General features: G+C 31.7%; 1 protein-coding gene across 1 annotated transcript; it reads right to left on the bottom strand.

Moving 5' to 3' along the window:
* Nucleotides 1-9117: 9117 nt before the first annotated feature.
* Nucleotides 9118-11898, bottom strand: FT5B (protein FLOWERING LOCUS T-like). Its single transcript, NM_001254595.2, has 4 exons — nt 11664-11898; nt 11460-11521; nt 11044-11084; nt 9118-9442 (listed from the first exon to the last, which is right to left on the bottom strand). The coding sequence occupies exons 1-4, from the start codon at nt 11856-11858 to the stop codon at nt 9222-9224; spliced, it is 519 nt and encodes a 172-aa protein (NP_001241524.1). The 5' UTR covers nt 11859-11898; the 3' UTR covers nt 9118-9221.
* Nucleotides 11899-19158: the final 7260 nt, after the last annotated feature.

The following is a 19158-nucleotide window of genomic DNA, read 5'->3' as shown; positions in this document are numbered from 1 at the left end:
TTTGTAAGATTAATATTTTAATTGTACAATATGCATGAATGCTTCTCTTAACCAGTGCTTTGAAGTGATTTAATGATATTCAAGGAAGTAAATCCAAGGGTACTGTTAAATGGATTCCAGTTAAAGTAAGTCATTTAAACAATGGTTGATGTCTTAAAAATTATATTTTATTACTGCGTTAATGGATTTTCGATTAACTTTCAATATCTTATTGAATTTAGTGTAATAAGCAAAGAGAAAGCACTGAGTGCGGCTATTAAGTGATGCATTGTCCTAGGAGGTTTCAAGGATAATTGAGAAATGACAATTGTTTACTTCAAAACTAATTTCATTTGTTATACTTGTTATTATTTATACTGATTAAGTTATGTTTTATTATATCATGTAGTATTTTACTGATCTAAGACCATTGGAACCATAGAGATTACAGACAATTCACATTTAGTGGGCAAGATTTCATCTCAAAGTTAAAAATGAAACACTAAGTGTTTAAGGAATTTTACAATTGTATACATAGTTTAATTAGATTTGGTTTCAATAAATGATTTTATGTATTGACATCATTGTTTTCTTTAAATATTTCTTATAATTGATAGTAATTATTCATTAATAATATAAAAATTTGTACTGTGAAACTACCTGGATTAGTCTATTTTTTAATTTGCAGGTTTGAGTAATATTAAAAAAATAAACAGGATATTAAAAAAAATTACAAAATACAACATCGATTTTCTGAAAAACCGATGTTGTTTTATGCCTGACAACATCAATTTTCCTATGCTTAACAACATCTGTTTTTCAGGAAAACCGATGTTGTGGTCCACTCACAACATTGATTTATGGAAAAACCGATATTCTGGTTACACGACAACACTGATTTTCAAGAATACTGATGTTGTCAGGTGTACGACAACATCAATTTTTCTAAAAATCGATGTTGATTTATGTATCACAACATCGATTTTTTAAAAAAGCGATATCATTTTTTTTTTCATATTTTACATTTTTTTGTTTATTGCTTATTATATTACATCGATTTTTCTAAAAATCGATGTTATGTACTGTATGTTAACATCGGTTTTGTGAAAATCGATGTTAACATTGAGTTTGTTAACGCCAGTGATTTCAACATCAGTTAAAAATCAATGTTGAAAGTTGAAAAAAATCAATATTAAAAACCTATTTTCTAGTAGTATAGAGAAGTAATAGAGGAAAGAAGTGTAAATATGCAGATAATCTAGTAGATGTTATGACAAAACCAATCAATGCAAACAAGTGTGCATGGTGTCGATCCTCGTTTGACCTATAAAAAACATAAGCAATGACAAGGTAAAGAGAAATTTGAAAGCTCACAAAAATAACTTTAAGTGGGAGATTATGAAGTCGTAGACAAGCTACTTTTGTGGCATGCAAGTGAAAAAGGACTGAATATTTTACCTCTACATAACTAGGCCTGTAAAATTAGTTGGAAGGGTAGAAATTATTCCATGACATTTAATGCACTTGTTGCTATCTTTGCCTATAAATAACAAGCCATTTTGCTAATCAGATTATCATACTACAATTGTATATCCATTCTTAGAGAGTCCTTGAATGAGATATTATAAGAGAGTTGTTCTCTGCTTATAATTAAAAAGACAATGTAATTTTCTTCCACTTAATTAAAAGATTTCTCTAGTCTTATCCATAATTTTTCCCTTATGAGTTGAAAATTTTTTAAGTTAAAATATTGTGTGTTCATTTTTATTTTTCTCATCTCTTGTTTTAGTTGCGAGGTATTATTCTATTATTACTGTTATTACTCTAGTAGCCAACATATATTTGATTTAAAGAGAAATAGTATTAATTTTTTAAATAAATTTTACATTTAATATTAAAAAAATTAAATTATTTATTTGCAGAGAATTTACCTGATAACTACTCCTAACTCAGTTGCGTAAACAATTGTTAAAATAAAAATTATTTTAAAATACAAACAATAGCAAAGCAAATATCTAAACGTGAAGATAGTTGTAAGAAACACCTTTTCATTGATTCACCTGAAAACTGTATGTATTTCATAACAAAATAAAGCGAAATGTTTTATTTTTTATTTATAAAACACGTTAAAGTTTATGCATATAAAACAAGGATAGCTAGAAAAGAAAAAGACATCATAAAGTTGAAAGGGTCAAGTGTTATTAATAATATTCTATGTAATTTATATATATATATATATATATATATATATATATATATATATATATATATATATATATATATATATATATATATATATACTGATCTAAACATACAAATCAATTAAATAGCATATTCAGATCAAACAGCGGAAATTAAATATTACGAGCGTACCTCCAGTCATTGCAAATTGAACGGGAAGCGGCGCACACACGAACCTGAAAGACAGTTTTGTTCTTCCAGACCCTTACTGACTCTGAATAGATGGTGTATTTTTTTCTGAATAGAGAAGTGAGTTTGGTGATACAAAACTGAGAGCACCCCATCCTATTTATAGAGTCTGTCCATCACAGAGCTCTCAACTTGTTATCAGAACGTGAGATAGGAAGTTATCAGCACGTGAGATAAGAAGTTATCAGTACGTGAGATAAATGATGGGTATTTGTTACTGAAGGTGGTTGAAAATATATTTGCAAAGATATGGGTTGAATGTGGATGGAAAATGGACCAGATTCAAAATAACTAAATGTTCCAAAATAATAAAATAAAATATAACAAAAGATTTGGAACGTGAACGTGGGCGCTTCCAACATTCTCCCGCTTGGTCCATTTAACCCAACATCAACCGTAACAAGAAACATAATATATGAGTCATGGCGATAGGTCCTCTGATGATGAGTAGTATCTTCCATGTACCACAATATATCAAGTCTCTCAACACTAGCTCTCAACTTAATGAATAAACCATATGTTTATTCTATATCTAAACCGAATGATTTTTCTTGAAATAAATAAATATGTGCTCAAAACCATATGAGAAAATATCTAACTGAATAAGAGTTTCATTGAAAATAACAAATGTACGTACAATGAAATTACATCATGGAACCAAGTCCCATTCGTACTACATGATCCTTAAAATTCTTTGGTGGCATGCCTTTAGTTAAAGGATCAGTAATCATTAACTCAGTGTTGACGTGTTCAATGACCACTTTCTTTTCTTTAACACGTTCTCTTATGGCTAAGTACTTAATGTCGACGTGCTTACTTCGACTTCCACTTTTGTTATTTTTAGCCATAAACACCGCAGCAAAGTTGTCACAATACAACTTTAATGGCCTAGAAATAGAGTCCACAACTCTAAGGCCAGATATGAAACTCTTCAACCATACACCATGCGAGGTAGCCTCAAAACAAGAAACGAACTCAGCCTCTATAGTGGAAGTAGCAGTCAAGGTTTGTTTGGCACTTCTCCAAGATACAGCTCCACTGGCTAACATAAAAATATAACCAGATGTTGATCTTCGTGAATCAACGCAACCAGCAAATTCTGAGTCGGAGTAGCCAATCACTTCCAGACAATCAGTTTGTATGTACATGAGCATGTAATCCTTTGTTCCTTGAAGATATCTCATCACTTTCTTTGCAGCTTTCCAGTGGTCAATACCTGGATTACTTTGATATCTTCCCAAAACTCCAACAGCGAATGCAATATCAGGTATAGTGCAAACCTGAGCATACATAAGGCTTCCAACTGCTGAAGCATATGGAATATTTTTCATGTGTTCCCGCTCAAAATCATTTTTGGGGCATTGACTCAAAGCAAGTTTGTCACCCTTCACAATGGGAGCTACACTTGGTGAACAATCTTTCATATTAAATCTCTCTAAAACTTTGTTGATATAGGTTTCTTGAGACAAGCCTAAAATGCCTCGAGATCTTTCTCTATGGATCTTTATGCCTATGACATAAGATGCGTCTCCCATATCCTTCATATCAAAGTTCTTTGAGAGAAATTGTTTCACCTCATATAGCATACCCTTATCATTAGTCGCAAGCAGAATATCATCTACGTATAATACAAGGAAACAAATCTTACTCCTACTGACCTTCTGGTATATACAGTGATCCATGACATTCTCTTCAAAGCTGAATGAAGAAATGACCTCATGAAATTTTAAATACCACTGGCGGGAGGCTTGTTTCAATCCATAGATGGACTTATTAAGCTTGCAGACTAAGTGCTCACCAACACTAGATAAGAATCCCTCAAGTTGTTTCATGTAAACCTCTTCTTCTAGATCACCATTCAGGAACGCCGTTTTCACATCCATTTAATGCAGCTCAAGATCAAAATGAGCTACTAATGCCAAAATTACTTGAATCTTTCTTAGATACAGGGGAAAATGTCTCTCTGTAATCGATTCCTTCTCTTTGAGTGAATCCTTTAGCAACAAGTCTTGCCTTATGTCTCTCAATGTTGCCTTCTGAGTCTTTCTTTGTTTTGAAGACCCATCTACATCCGATGGCTTTTACATCAACAGGCAACTCAACGAGATCCCAAACTTGGTTAGATGCCATAGAATCCATCTCATCCCTCATAGCATTATACCACAAATTTGATTCCTTAGAACTCATGGCTTGTGAAAACGTCTCAGGATCATTTTCGGCTCCAATGTTGTAGTCAGATTCTTGTAGGTACACTACATAATCACTAGGAATTGCTGTCTTTTTTATTCTAGTAGATCTTCTTAATGTTGTTTGGTCATCTTGCTGAGGAACTTGTTCAAATGGTTCTTCACCAGTTTGTTTAGTATCATCATGTTGTTCCTCACAAACAACTTGATCTACATGATCACTTTCAACAGCTTGTGGAACTTCAATCACTGGTTGTCTAACACCCATTTTAACTTGAGGGGTGAGAATGACTACCAACCTATTACTTGTCCCAGAAGGTTCAGCTTCATAGTGATCCCTTTCAGAAGAAATGTTCTGAAATTGATCACTCCCACTAATCAAGTCATTTTCAAGAAACTTTGTATTCCTTGATTCCATAATCCTAGTGTTGTGGGATGGACAATAGAACCTATACCCTTTAGACCTTTCAGCATATCCAATGAAATACCCAGTAATAGTCTTAGGGTCTAGTTTCTTCTCTTGTGGATTATAAATTCTTACTTCAGACGGGCATCCCCAAACGCGTATATGTCACAAACTTGGTTTCCAACCCTTGAATAACTCAAAAGGTGTCCTTGAGACAGCCTTGGTTGGAACTCGATTTAATATATACGCAGCCGTCTTAAGAGCATCAATCCACAAGAATTGAGGAAGCTTTACATTACTCCTCATGCTTCTCACCATGTCTAATAAGGTTCGATTTCTTTGTTCTGTCACACCATTCTGATCCGGAGAACCAGACATAGTGTATTGGGCAACAATCCCATGTTCTTGAAGAAATTTTGCAAATGAACCTGGTGCTTGTCCATCCTCTGTGTATCTACCATAGTACTCCCCACCTCTATCTGATCTCATGATCTTAATTTGTTTTCCACATTGTTTCTCAACTTCAGCCTTAAAAACTTTAAAGGCATCTAAAGCTTCATTCTTAGAATGAAGTAAGTAGAGATACATATATCGTGAATAATCATCTATAAAGGTTATGAAGTATTTCGGACTATTTGCATCCATGTCTGGACAACATATGTCTGTATGTATGATTTCCAATAAATTAGAACTCCTCTTTGCACCCTTTTTAGACTTGTTAGTTTTCTTACCCTTAATGCAATCTACACAAGTCTCAAAATCATCGAAATCCAAAGTACTAAGTACTCCTTCATTTACTAATTGCTTGATTCTCTCAATAGAGATATGTCCTAATCTCTGGTGCCACAACATAGAGGATTCTTCATTCACATTACATCGTTTTAACCCAATAGAAACATGCATAGAAGTAGCATCGTTTTTCAATTCAATCGAATAAAGACCATCAACCAATTGACCACAACCAATAATTTCAGATTTATTTGGTAAATTAAAACCAAAGTCTGTAAAATTAAAATAAAATCCCAAAGGTGCAAGTTTAGAAACAGAAATTAAGTTTTTACAGAAACTAGGAACATAAAAAACTTTCTCCAAATGTAATTTAAAGTCACTACTTAAAACTAAGATGCACGTTCCAATGGCCTCTACATGTGAGCTCATCCCACTCCTTGAGTAGATGCACTGCTCACTTCCCACTGGCTTCCTTAGGCTTTCCATACCCTGCAAGGTATTAGAAACATGGATTGTAGAACCAGAGTCAATCCACCATGTATTATGATTCACATTAATCATATTAGATTCATAACAAACAAAGGCAAATGGTGTACCTTTCTTCTCAAACCAACTTTTAAATTTGGGGCAGTCCTTCTTCATGTGTCCTTTCTTTTTACAGAAGAAACACTTTGACTCCTTTTTAATTGTTGGTTGAGTCAGAATCTTTCCTTTATTGGTGCCTACAGACTTCTTCCTATCCTTTCCAGAAGTAGAAGTAGTCAAATTTACCTTCTCACCCTCTTCCATTATCAATCTCTCCTCTTCTTGAACACACATGGTCATCAATTCATTAATAGACCATTTATCCTTATGTGTGTTGTAGGAAATTTTGAAGGGTGTATACTGTTGAGGTAGGGTGCACAAAATGAAATGTACCAGGAAGGATTCAGACATGGTAACTTCCAGGGTTTTCAACTGAGCCACTATGTCCCTTAAGCGCATGATATCTTCACGCACACCCCTCGTTCCAGTAAGCTTAATGGAAGAGAATTGCATAATGAGTGTGCTAGCAAGCGACTTCTCAGAGGTCGTAAACTGTTCATCAATGGCTTTCAATAGATCTCTGACCTTATCATGCTGGTCAACTGAACCCTGGATACTAGCGGATATGTTGGTTTTTATGAACATAACGGAGAGACGATTAGATCTCTCCCACTTTTCATAAAGATCAACAGCATTAGGTTCGCTAGTTTCAGTAATAGCCAGTGGCTCATCCTTCCTTATAGCATAGTCAATATCCATCCAGCCCAAATGAAGGAGAACTCTTTCCTTCCAAACCTTATAATTATCACCTTTCAAAATGGGAAGGTCACAAGAAATATTCATAGATTGTGAAACTGCAAACAAACACACATGCTCATTAAGAAAATTTGAGACTAAACAAATGCCATGTTTTGCCAATGCAAATCATGTCTCAATATATGAATCTAGTGACACAAAACTTGCCTGTGGGCTAAAAAGTCCTACTCAATTAGATTCATCATGCAACTTTATGATAAAACTATTAAATCATGTTCTTTTTCTTAATTCCTGTGGGTAAATTAAGAAATATAATTTAATATTTTATCCTAATTAATCATACAAATATAACAAAATTCCTGTGGGTAGATTTCATCACATTACATATGATTAATCACAATTAATATTTCTAATGTGATTATAAATTTAGCATATAATTTTACTCAATTAAAGATGCTGTGGCTATTCTCTAATTTAATAAAATTATATTAATCACTTAACATTCAAAAATAATCATTGCATAAACATACTTAATAATGCAAATGTGCTCAATATTGAATCATAAAAATTACATGTATACCAATTCAAAATAACATTGCACGTATATTCATTCAACATGTAATAAACTTTAAAGGATTAAATCCAATGCATATCAGTATTTAACATAATATTGCATGTTCAGCATAACTTAGAGACACACAATTTTAAACCGTTTGTGCATAAATGATTTATCCTTTAGAAGTTATAAATACACCTGAACTGCAATTAATAAACAATTAAATTGTAGTAGCTTAGCGGCAAAGGGAGTCCTTTCATGTTGCAGGGCAAGGGTTCAAGTCCAGCCCAAGGTGTTTTCATTTCATTTATACATTCCTTTTAATTAATTAAAAGGAAAACAAGCAACAAAAGGTAGCAATGAGATTCGAACCCAACAACAGAAAGGTAATACTAACCACATCAACCACCAGATCAAGTCATGCTTTGTTTAGAATTTTCAGAAAACAATATATATTAACAATTTCACATCAGTAAACATGCGCATGTAGATCTTCATCCTCTCAGCGTATCAGATTATTTAATATGTAAAAGTTAGCTTCGCTTCCCTTTTACGCTTTCTCAAAGAGGTTCAAACTTTTAATATTTAAATATTAAATTCAGCCACAAAATTTTAATATTTAAAAAAAAAAAATTTTGCTTAACGCTGAATGTTCATGTTTCTTCTTTAATTGAACAAAACATAATAAAGGCAAGGCAGAGGTATTATGTGGCTCTGATACCAAATGTATATATATATATATATATATATATATATATATATATATATATATATATATACTGATCTAAACATGCAAATCAATTAAATAGCATATTGAGATCAAACAGTGGAAATTAAATATTACGAGCGTATCTTCAGCCATTGCAAATTGAACGGGAAGCGACGCACACACGAACCTGAAAGATAGTTTTGAGTTTTGTTCTTCCAGACCCTTACTCACTCTGAGTGCATTTTTTTTCTGAATAGAGAAGTGGGTTTGGTGATACAACTGAGAGCACCCGATCCTATTTATAGAGTCTGTCAATCACAGAGCTCTCAACTTGTTATCAGAACGTGAGATGAGATAAATGATGGGTATGTGATTTGTTACTAAAGGTGGTTGCAAAGATATGGGTTGAATGTGGACGAAAAATGGACCAGATTCAAAATAACTAAATGTTCCAAAATAATAAAAGATTTGGAACGTGAACGTGGACGCTTCCAACAATTTATTGAAGCAAGCGTTATTTCAAATAATCTGTTGAAGAAGTTTCTGAATGCTCTAGCCTTGAAAGATGACACCCTTCTCTCTAAATTATTATTAAAAAAAATGAGAGATTTTATTTACTTCTAATACTAATTTCTTCTTTTTCTCCGTAACTCTTCTAACTTATTTGATAGTGGTGTGATACTATTTTATTACTAAGAAAAAGAATTATACCATCACTCAATTACAACATCACTCAATTACAACCTATCATATATGATAAATTTATTAACTTTTAAATAATTATCTTAAAATAATTTAAATAATAATTTGTGATTAGATAATGATTATTTTATATCATCAGATCAAAGGGCATAGACATTAAATTCTATTTTCTCTCACTTTTCTCTTTATTTCTCTAAGTATAAGCTAGAGTAGAGGCATCCAAAAAAATCTTCATTGAACTTGTTAATATCTCCTTCCACCGCAACCACGCTCTCTTTGGCAGTTGGCATAAGCTGCTGCAACAGGTGCAAGGTTATTAATTTCAGCAAAGTTTCTGGAATTGAAATTATGGCGCCATTCTGGGGTGATGACAGTGTCTCTGCCCAGTTGCTGGAATAATATGAACACAAGTCGATGAATCCCTGCTGAAGGGTTCGGGCTCTCATAAAACACAACCTCTCTCCCTGCATAAATATGTCCAATGTTTATGTCACCGTATAGATAAACATTAAAATGCAATCTGTGCTACAAAGTGAATAAGCAGCATAATTAGAAATGGAAGATATATGTTTGCAAGAAATTATATATAGAAAATAATGATTGGTTAAACTGGCGTATAAAATGTTATAAGTAATTATTATGTCCATCTTGTGTGAAAATAGAATATTTTAAATAAGTATAAATTTATGAAATAGTTGAGTTGCTATATATATATTCTAGATTCTGTAAAAAAAATGATTATTGTACATAAGAAAATAATAAGTTAATGCAAAATCTTATATATATACACACAACCTACAAAGTCCAATATATAGTTGTTCAGATAACTAGCGAGTCTCCTAGACATATTGAATTAGATTTTAATTTTCAACAGTGTATGAAATTTTCTTATTGTTAGAAGAGACAAAATTCCTTTTGATAATTTCTAATTTTGCAAGGATATAATAATTTGTTCCTTTTGGTTGAAGATCAATACCGTTAATTAGTTCAATGATGAAAAAAAAATAAAAACCTACCCACACACAAAGCACAATGGGATTATTGTTCTTGTGTTCACTTACACATTCTAAATTATATAAGAGACTATAATTAACAAAAAAAGTAATTGCTATATGTGTGATTTATAAAAAAAATAAAAATGTTATTTTCCTAACCTGCCATATTCATAGATTTGAAATTTAGCCGAAATGCTTATTAAAAGTGTGAAAATGGATAAACTCATGGTCATGTGCAATTGTGCATACTGTTTGACAAACTATATATTTAAAACGTATCAGTTTGTTTAATCTTTATACATTTCGTCTCATTACGAGGGGTCGAGCTTAACATACATGCATCACGCAGACTTTTTCTTTTCTTTTTTTGACAATTACATTTCTGAACCGATATGCACAATGGTTTAACTGCACATGATACCGGGGTTTTGCCAAAAAATAAAAATAAAAAGGCACATAGTTGCAGAGTAATTATAGAAATAATAGTTTTGTTGACAGAAAAAGATATATTTAAGTCCTTCACTGTATGTTTATCCTTACTCTGATTTACTTTCCAATAAAATAATTTTTTTATAATATATCATTCATTCATCCAATTTACTTCCGTTAATCAGTTAGCTCTTTAATAGTTATAATTTGCCTCAGCTCAAATTCTTCTCACGATCGAGGGTTAAAGATATATTTGAATAAACAACTTAATTAATTAAGTGTTTATATAACATAAGTTTAATCATCATTAGAATAGTTGCAAAAATTGTAGTCTACTTTTTTTAACCTTGAATGAATTTCTTATTAGTTGTTCCAATGAATGTCTTCTAAATTGACACCTTAATCTCTAAGCTTTGATCAACGGGAATTAAATTAATATAAAGTCGTGAATGGGACTGAATTTAAAATGAATAACTTAACGATCGAGGGATTAATAATAATACTAACCCTTCCTCATCAATTGATATGCATGCAGCAGGTGAAGTTCAAATTGATAGAAACATCAATACCCATTTTAACACTTGCTTGAAGAACAACTCACATACAAGCTTATGAACAGCACATAGAATATTTGTACTTACCAAAGCTTGCATTTGTGGTAGCTGGAATATCTGTCACCATCCTGCCAATGTTAAAGAGAGAAGATTGATAACAAACGAATATATATTAGTAAGCAAGTCACAAAAAATTTATAAAATTTGAGCAGCATTTATATACTTATTTAGGTTTAGGCTCTACAGCTATATATAGACTTTAAATACAAATTAACATCAATATTTTTTGCTAATTTTAGAATTTCACCCGTGCTTCTACCAAAAACAGATAGAAATTCAGAGAAAGAAACAAATTAAGAGAGATTATATGGTTAACTTGATGATGAAAGGAAAGAAAGGGGGAGAAGGTAATGGATTTGAATACTTTCACGAACAAAAACTAACAACTAACATTGAATGATAAACAAAAATACCAAAAAAAGAAGCATATCAAGATAACTCACCAGTGAAGGTATTCCCTCAAGACAGGGTTGCTAGGGCTAGGTGCATCTGCATCCACCATAACCTGATATTCAACCATAAATTTTTATGTAAATAGCATGCAACTAGCTGTTAATTTCACTAGTTAATTTCCACTACTGCTTATTTGTTAATTAAGACTTCAAGTATCCACTATATATAGCTAGTTAATTTCCACTACTACTTACCAGTGTGTAGAAGGTCCTTAGGTCTTCACCACCAACAGTGACTCTAGGGCGATTAACAACTTGAGAGGGCCTCAGTTCCAAGCCATTGCTAATCGCCCTATTATTGATTGAAATAGTAAAAGAAACGGAGATTGTAAAAGGATTGAGAACATCCCCAATCACACCCCCAATAACAAGAGGGTTCTCCCGTGCCATGCTTTATGTTAGATACTATATTGTTTGTGTTTGGTGTTCTGCAATTAATTATGTATACTATACATCGTATCATCATATCCCTATATATATATATTTTCCTCCTTAGCATCTTCTTTTGCTTCTATCGCATCAATAGATTCGATCTTCATTTTTTTACCCTGATCAGTTGTCCTCGATTGGTCGATTCTTTATATCGTACAATGAATTGTTTTCTTTTTTCCGATAAACTAAATGTGTGGTCTACTAGTACCACTTTTCTTTCCCTTGGTGCATGGTCAATTAAGCTATAGACATAAATAAAAATAGAGAAAAATGATTATATACTAAAAATTTATACACCTAATCTAATCACAATCCATCATATATTAAATTTATTGACTTTTTAAAGTAATTATTTTAAAATAATTTAAATAATAAATTATGATTAGATAACAATACATAAAATTATTTTATACTGTTAATGTATAAATATTAAACTCATAAAAAACATATTTTTATTAGATTTTAATGATTATATACTAATAATTTAACACTTTTACATTATTGTCCAATTATAATTCGTTGTTAATATGATTTTTAAAATAATTATTATAAAAGTCAATAAACTTATCTTACATAGTGAGTTATGATTAGATAATGGTATAAAACTTTTAACATTATTAGTAATAATCATTTTTTATTTTTATTATTAGTTGAAATTTATCATTAATTATGAATTAATATGGACCACTCTCTATTTAATAAATTTTATTTGATTATTTTAAAACTTTTAACTAATAAAAGAGAGTATTAAAAAAACATATTAGAGAGTTTTCCCCCAATGATATTTTAATTTAAATTTGTATAAAAAAGATAATTTTGGACTTAGCTCTTATATATTAAGGTATACTTAATTCTAGTCATAAATTTTATTTTCCAAAAAGTGCTACTATTCTTTCTTTTTTATTTTTCAAAAATGTGCAGCTATTAACAATTTTTTGTGGTCATTTTACATCGAACAGTCAAATATTGATATTTCCAATATATATATATATATATATATATATATATATATATATATATATATATATATATATATATATATATATATATCTAGTCACCTTTATGCTAATTAGAAAAGGTCTTTTTCTGCTCTTTCTTATTTACATGTCAGGGGACATTTTACAACACGGTTGCGAAGTATTAAGAAAAGATAAAAAAAAAAGGAAGAAAGAAAGAGTAGCTAGAGGAGAAGAAAGATGTAGCTACTAATTCTCTGTGGTAGCGACTAAGTGCATTTACAAAACGGTGTTGGTACTAATTCCCTTTAAAATTTCAGTTTAAAAATTTCATTCATTACATTTAGAAATTACAATAGTTAATGGTTTCTTTCAAAACTCATTTTTTTTCTTCATTTTCAAAACTCATTACAATACCGTATTCTTTTCCTAATTAAAACCAAATCACAGCAAAAATATTCCCCTTAAATGTAAGTCCGGAAAGCGACTTAATCTCTGTGTCCATATTCGGAAGGAAAGACAGAATTTAAATGAGAATTTATGAACTTTTGCACGTCTCTTTCATTCTTTAGAATACCTTGTCTTCCTAGTTTTTGTGAACTACAAATCTCCATTTCATAGAATCTTATTCTCCTCCCTATCCTTAAGCAAACCTTTTTAAAATCCTTATGTAAGTTCTATTTCGTGGTATATACATTAATCTCCTTCAAAATGTGATATATATATATATATATATATATATATATATATATATATATATATATATATATGATCTTGAGTAATATTTTTTTTTAACAGTTAGTAAAAATGTTACTAAAAATTCTTTGTAATATTTTATTATGTAACTCATGTTACTAAAACAGTCTCCAAAAAATATATGTTGAGGTTAGTTCTGCACAAGATTTTGAATTTATATGTTTTTTAAGTATCTTTGGAGTTTTCAAAATGATGATTTTTAGTGATAGTGAATTTGGGTCTATGGAATTTTTATATTGGATTATATGTGATGGGAAGTGTTACCGTTAATTATGATAAATTTATGAGTTGAAATGCTATTTTTAGTATTTTATGAGCTAAAATGTTGATATATTAATAAATGTTATTAATGAAATTGTGATAAATGCTCTTTAATGTGATTTTGCTATAAATGTTTCTAGAAAATGAGTCATACCTCTAAAGGAGAGAACTTGTCCATCTATGTGTGATTATGTTCATTGTCATTTACTGTCATGTGTAGTAATTACATGTGAACTAAGACCTAGCCTTGAGTTTTGCGCGTATGCTATTAGTTGGTCCTTGGATGATGATTGTTGGAGACGGGGAACCGAGATCCGTGGGTGCAAATGGATTTCGAGAAAGAGGACATTTGTATAATTTAATAATTACCAATCAAGAAATTCGTTATGAAAAGTAGTGAATCAAGTATTCAAAGAGCATGAATACTTAATTATGAACTTGGCTTTAATAATTGACCTTTGTCGTTACATGTTTATTGTACTAATACAATCCATAAATCTATTATAGTCATTTAAAAATACCTAAGATTTTCGCATGTAATATACAACATCATAACCATCATCGCATGTAATAGTTGGAATTAGTTTGAAAACCACTTAAAATAGCATTTTGAAGAGTATCATCGCTTAAGCCGCATCCATTATCGCTTAAGCCACTTTGCTCCTAGTGATTATCCTGACGTCAACTCTACCCTCGCTTAAGACATAACATTTCTCGTTGAAGCTATCGGTCATCGCTTAAGCTATACATTCTATTGCTTAAGCATTAATGCAGACAAAGGCAATTTCAAATTTTGTCACCTACATCGCTTAAGTCATAACCATCATCGCTCAAGCTGCGAGTCATCGCTTAGGCCACACATATCCTCACTTAAGCTCCAGTGTTGACAAAAACCATTTTGCCTTTTGTCAACTACTTGAAAAAGAGGATGGTACTCACAAACCAAGAGAGGGGGGGAAGGGAGTGAATTAGTTTTTAAAACAAAACGAAGTTTTAAAACCAGAGTTACAAAAACTTTCATAACCCGAACTCAATAAATACTGAATCAATCCACCCTTTACACAAGATCCTTGTTAAAGTTCTTTCTTTCAAAAAGATGTTTTCTTGAACCTTTTGTAAATTGATTAAGACCAGAATGAGAAAGAAATATAAGATCAAGAGAAGAAGTACACAACCTTTTTATACCGGTTCATTCTCTATCACTAGAAAAACTAATCCAGTTATCTAATCCAAAACTCAAATTATATTTTCATTATGCATATAGAATCCTTACAAGCAATCTATAGTTCTCACCTTGAAAAAAGAGACTTAGGCACCCAACACTAGGATCCTCTGTGAATAAGAGCCTAGGAGAAACCTATCCTTAGCCTAAACTAGAAACACTTGTGTAAGACCATACACAAAAAACCAAGAGTAAAGATAGATACAACCTGATCAATCCTTTCCGCAAAACCTTGCATGACTAAGTAAGGTGACTTCTTGTACTCAAGAAAGTAACACAACTCACTTATCACTAAAGATCTTCACATTCATTGAAGTTGTGGGTTACTGTTTCTAAGCACTTTTCTTTTCTTCTTTCTTTAACTAATAACAACACATGATCTTGGTTCAATCAGAAGCTTATTTTGTTGTTTTTTTCTCGAAGAGAACACAAGTTGGTTATTTATAGAGAAAACAATTATAACCACCTGCAATCAATTAAATCTACAAGGTAATCGATTAATTCAATGAAGTAATTGATTAAATTATCTTTTTAATCGATTAAACTGTTCTTTCCTAAACTTGGAAATAGCTCAAGAATAATGTAATCGATTAGATACTCAAAGTAATTGATTAAAGTGTCCTTGTTCACTTCTGAAACACTTATAGAAAGAGAAGTAATCAATTATATCTCATGGTAATCGATAAAAGCAGAGACTCATGAATAAATTAGTCATTGTCTCAAAAACAATTGCATAATCGATTACGATAAGGCTATAATCGATTAAACCAATACGAGACATAACTCTACAAGCTTAAGACAACTTGTGTAATTGATTACGATAAGGTTATAATCGATTAAAACAGAAAGTTTTACCTTCTGAAGAACTTTTCTAACTTCAAAAACTTTCTTCTCACTCATTCATGATGATACATGATGCATAAAATATATGATATGGACTAAGATGAACATTCAATATAACAACCAAAACAAATGTCACTCAAAGGAGTTGGGCATATAAACGACAAAACATCTTCAAGCTTTTCTCCAAGCTTCAAGCTTTTCTCCAAGCTTCAAGCTTTAGTCTTCATGTTACTTCCCCTATCTCTAACACTACCATCGTTGAAGCTAGAATACCTATAGCTTAAGCCATGTGGGTTTTGTAGAATTTTTGAAAAATTTGCATAGTTTCCCTTATGGCTTCCAAACCAACTAAAATTCAAATTTCACATCTTACATAACAAATATAGGTTATTCCATGCCAAACAACATCATTCTAAGTATAAAACGCACAATCAAAACATCAAAACTAATTAAAGCTTCCCTTAATTACCCTAAAATTTTGCAACTTTCTTGAGAAAGAATTTTAAAGGAGGGATTTGGTGATCCAAGAGAGTTCTTTTCTAACTCTAGTTGTAGCTCCAACTAGAGGAGTATCTAATTAACACCAAAACAAGTCTAATCAAATTTTGATTCATTAATCAAAATTTTAGATGAAACCCATTCACTAGCTTCTTGGTGGGTAGAGAAAAATGAACAAAAAGGTAAAAAGAAGGGAGAAGAGAGGTCTACCAATACAATAAGCACCCAAAGAAGCTCAAGACAAGAAGAAAGACTTCTAATTGTGTAGAACTCTACTCTCTTAGTTCTATTGAGGGAGAGAAGCTTGGGTCAAAAAGAAGAAAATCAAAAAATGAGAAGGAGAAGAGAAGCTTCAACATATAAGAGATTTGGAAAAGGTTTTTGGATTGTGTTTAGGCTTTTACTACCCATCTAGGCCATTTTCCTATACACAATCCTTCCTACACGTGCCAACAAAATCAAGCCCAATAATCATAAAAGATCACCAAAATACACAAAACAATGAAAGTTCATTTAAATAACATAAATTTAAATTTTATTTCCTCTTGTATTTTAATTAAACACCTGGTCACACAAATAAGAAAAACTATAATGTTACAATTGTAACCACCATAATCACCATCATTATCATTGTCATCATTGTTACTATGATCATTGCATATTATTTATGTGGTGTGCACCAAACATTTGAAATGATCATTAAAACTTATATATATATATATATCATACTTTTTAATGTTCTTATCATATTCTTATACTCTCTCGTTTATCAAATAGGTTCTTAACATATGAAAAGTAAGTATAACACCTCAGAACTGCTGATCAAAATGAAAACCTAACTAGACTAAAGATTCGTCACAAGTATCACAAAATCCCTATTTGCACCACATGCAACATCTACTTCGGTACCCTTCTATGGATTATCATGCTTGCATTTTGTTTACGAAGGATAGAGAGAAGAACCATTTACATCACATTTCGAGTAGATCTTGAATATGGAAGCCAATTATTTGAGCAGGACTTTGATCAGAAAATAAAAAAGAGAAATAGTTTTCGTATCTTCTAGCAGAATCTTTCTTGACTTTCGTCACCTCTTCCTTTTAATCAAAGTTTTGAATCTCTTGCTTTTCCGATTGACTTTGGTTCACAAGTGAAATTTTAAGATGGGCTTCATTTTATTTAATTTTCTGATCTACTCGAAATGTGAAGACCACCACTAAGCGGAATACATTTTTGAATAAAATGCATTTCCTGGAAAGAATTGTGTTACATGGCCTTCTAAAATTCTCAAATAATGATGATGTAAAGTGACCTCAATTCCAATACCCAAGCATTGTCTTCATCAAATTACAAAGCCTAAACTTTCATATTTATCACTTTTGTACTCTAGAAATGAAAATCAAATTAATCCGAAATATTCACTAAAAAAATAGAGTTGTTTTAACACGGGATTTATATATATTATAATAGTGTCAGAAATTCAAACTTGATTAATTTTTATTCATGCATATATTCATTTATTTGTAGGTCCTATAACTATATATGTACTTATGCATGTACTTGCACAACAAAATAATTGGAGGTTGTTATGAGGTGCAAAAGATATTCCCTACTTGATGTAATTCTACCCCCCAAGGGTATTGGATAGAAGACTCCAAGAGAATTGAGCTAGAACTGTTAAAGAAGGCCTTAGGGTTCTCATGAACCTCAGGGTAAATTTCTGAGCCCATGGGCCAAGGTTGGGTCCACTCTTATTTGTAAATATTAGAATATGTTTTCCTTCTTTTGGGCCTTGTATTTTGGCCATTCTAGTAGTATAGGGTTTTAACCTTGTATTTTAAGGCATTTTGAGTAGTCTTTGTAGTAGGGACTTTTTTTTGTTATTTTGGCATGGGGGTGAGCTTAGCTATTGGAGGGGTATGTGTAGTTCCCCCCCTCCAGCTCCTCAAGGAATATGCTAAGATGCCTTTGACATATTCTTGAAATATTTCTTTGGCATATTTCAAGAATATGACAAAGGAATAAGCCATGGAAGGAGGAATATGCTAAGATGCCTCATCAAGCTTGATGAAAGCTTGTTTGAGAAGCTTCTATGGAAGCTGAATCTTTGAACTTCAATGAGGTCCTTCAATGGTGATTTTCAACCATGGAGTTGCTGCGAAAGATAAAGGAGAAGAGGTGAGCGGAGGTGCCATCCACTAGGGAATAAGCCATGGAAGAAGGAGCTTCACCACCAAGAGTGTCTTGGATAAGAAGCTTTGAGAGGAAGCTTCAATGGAGGAGGAGAATGAGAGAGAAAGAGGGGGGCACGAAATTGAAAGAGAAAAAAGGGAGAGAAGTTGAACTTTGAAGTGTGTCTCATAAGTTTCACATTCATCAAAGTTGTAACAAGTGTTACAAATATTTCTATTTATAGCCTAGGTCACTAACTAAATGAAATTCACTTTCATTTCATGTGAATCTAAGAGGAATATTCCAAGGATATGCCAAAGGCATATTAGCATATTCCAAAAATATGCCAAAGACATCTTAACATATTCCCTTTAGATGCCACAAGAATGAAAGGTGTGACTCTAGCACATGGAAAAGGAATATGCCACAAGAATATGCCAAAGAAATGTTCTAAGAATATGCCAAAGTCATCTTAGCATATTCCTTGAGAAGCTAGAGGGGGGAACTACACACACCCAATAGCTAAGCTCACTCCATGCCAAAATACATT

This window comes from Glycine max, chromosome 19 (assembly GCF_000004515.6).
Source record: "Glycine max cultivar Williams 82 chromosome 19, Glycine_max_v4.0, whole genome shotgun sequence".
Lineage (NCBI taxonomy): Eukaryota > Viridiplantae > Streptophyta > Magnoliopsida > Fabales > Fabaceae > Glycine > Glycine max.
This window is presented reverse-complemented; position numbering and strand designations above follow the sequence as displayed.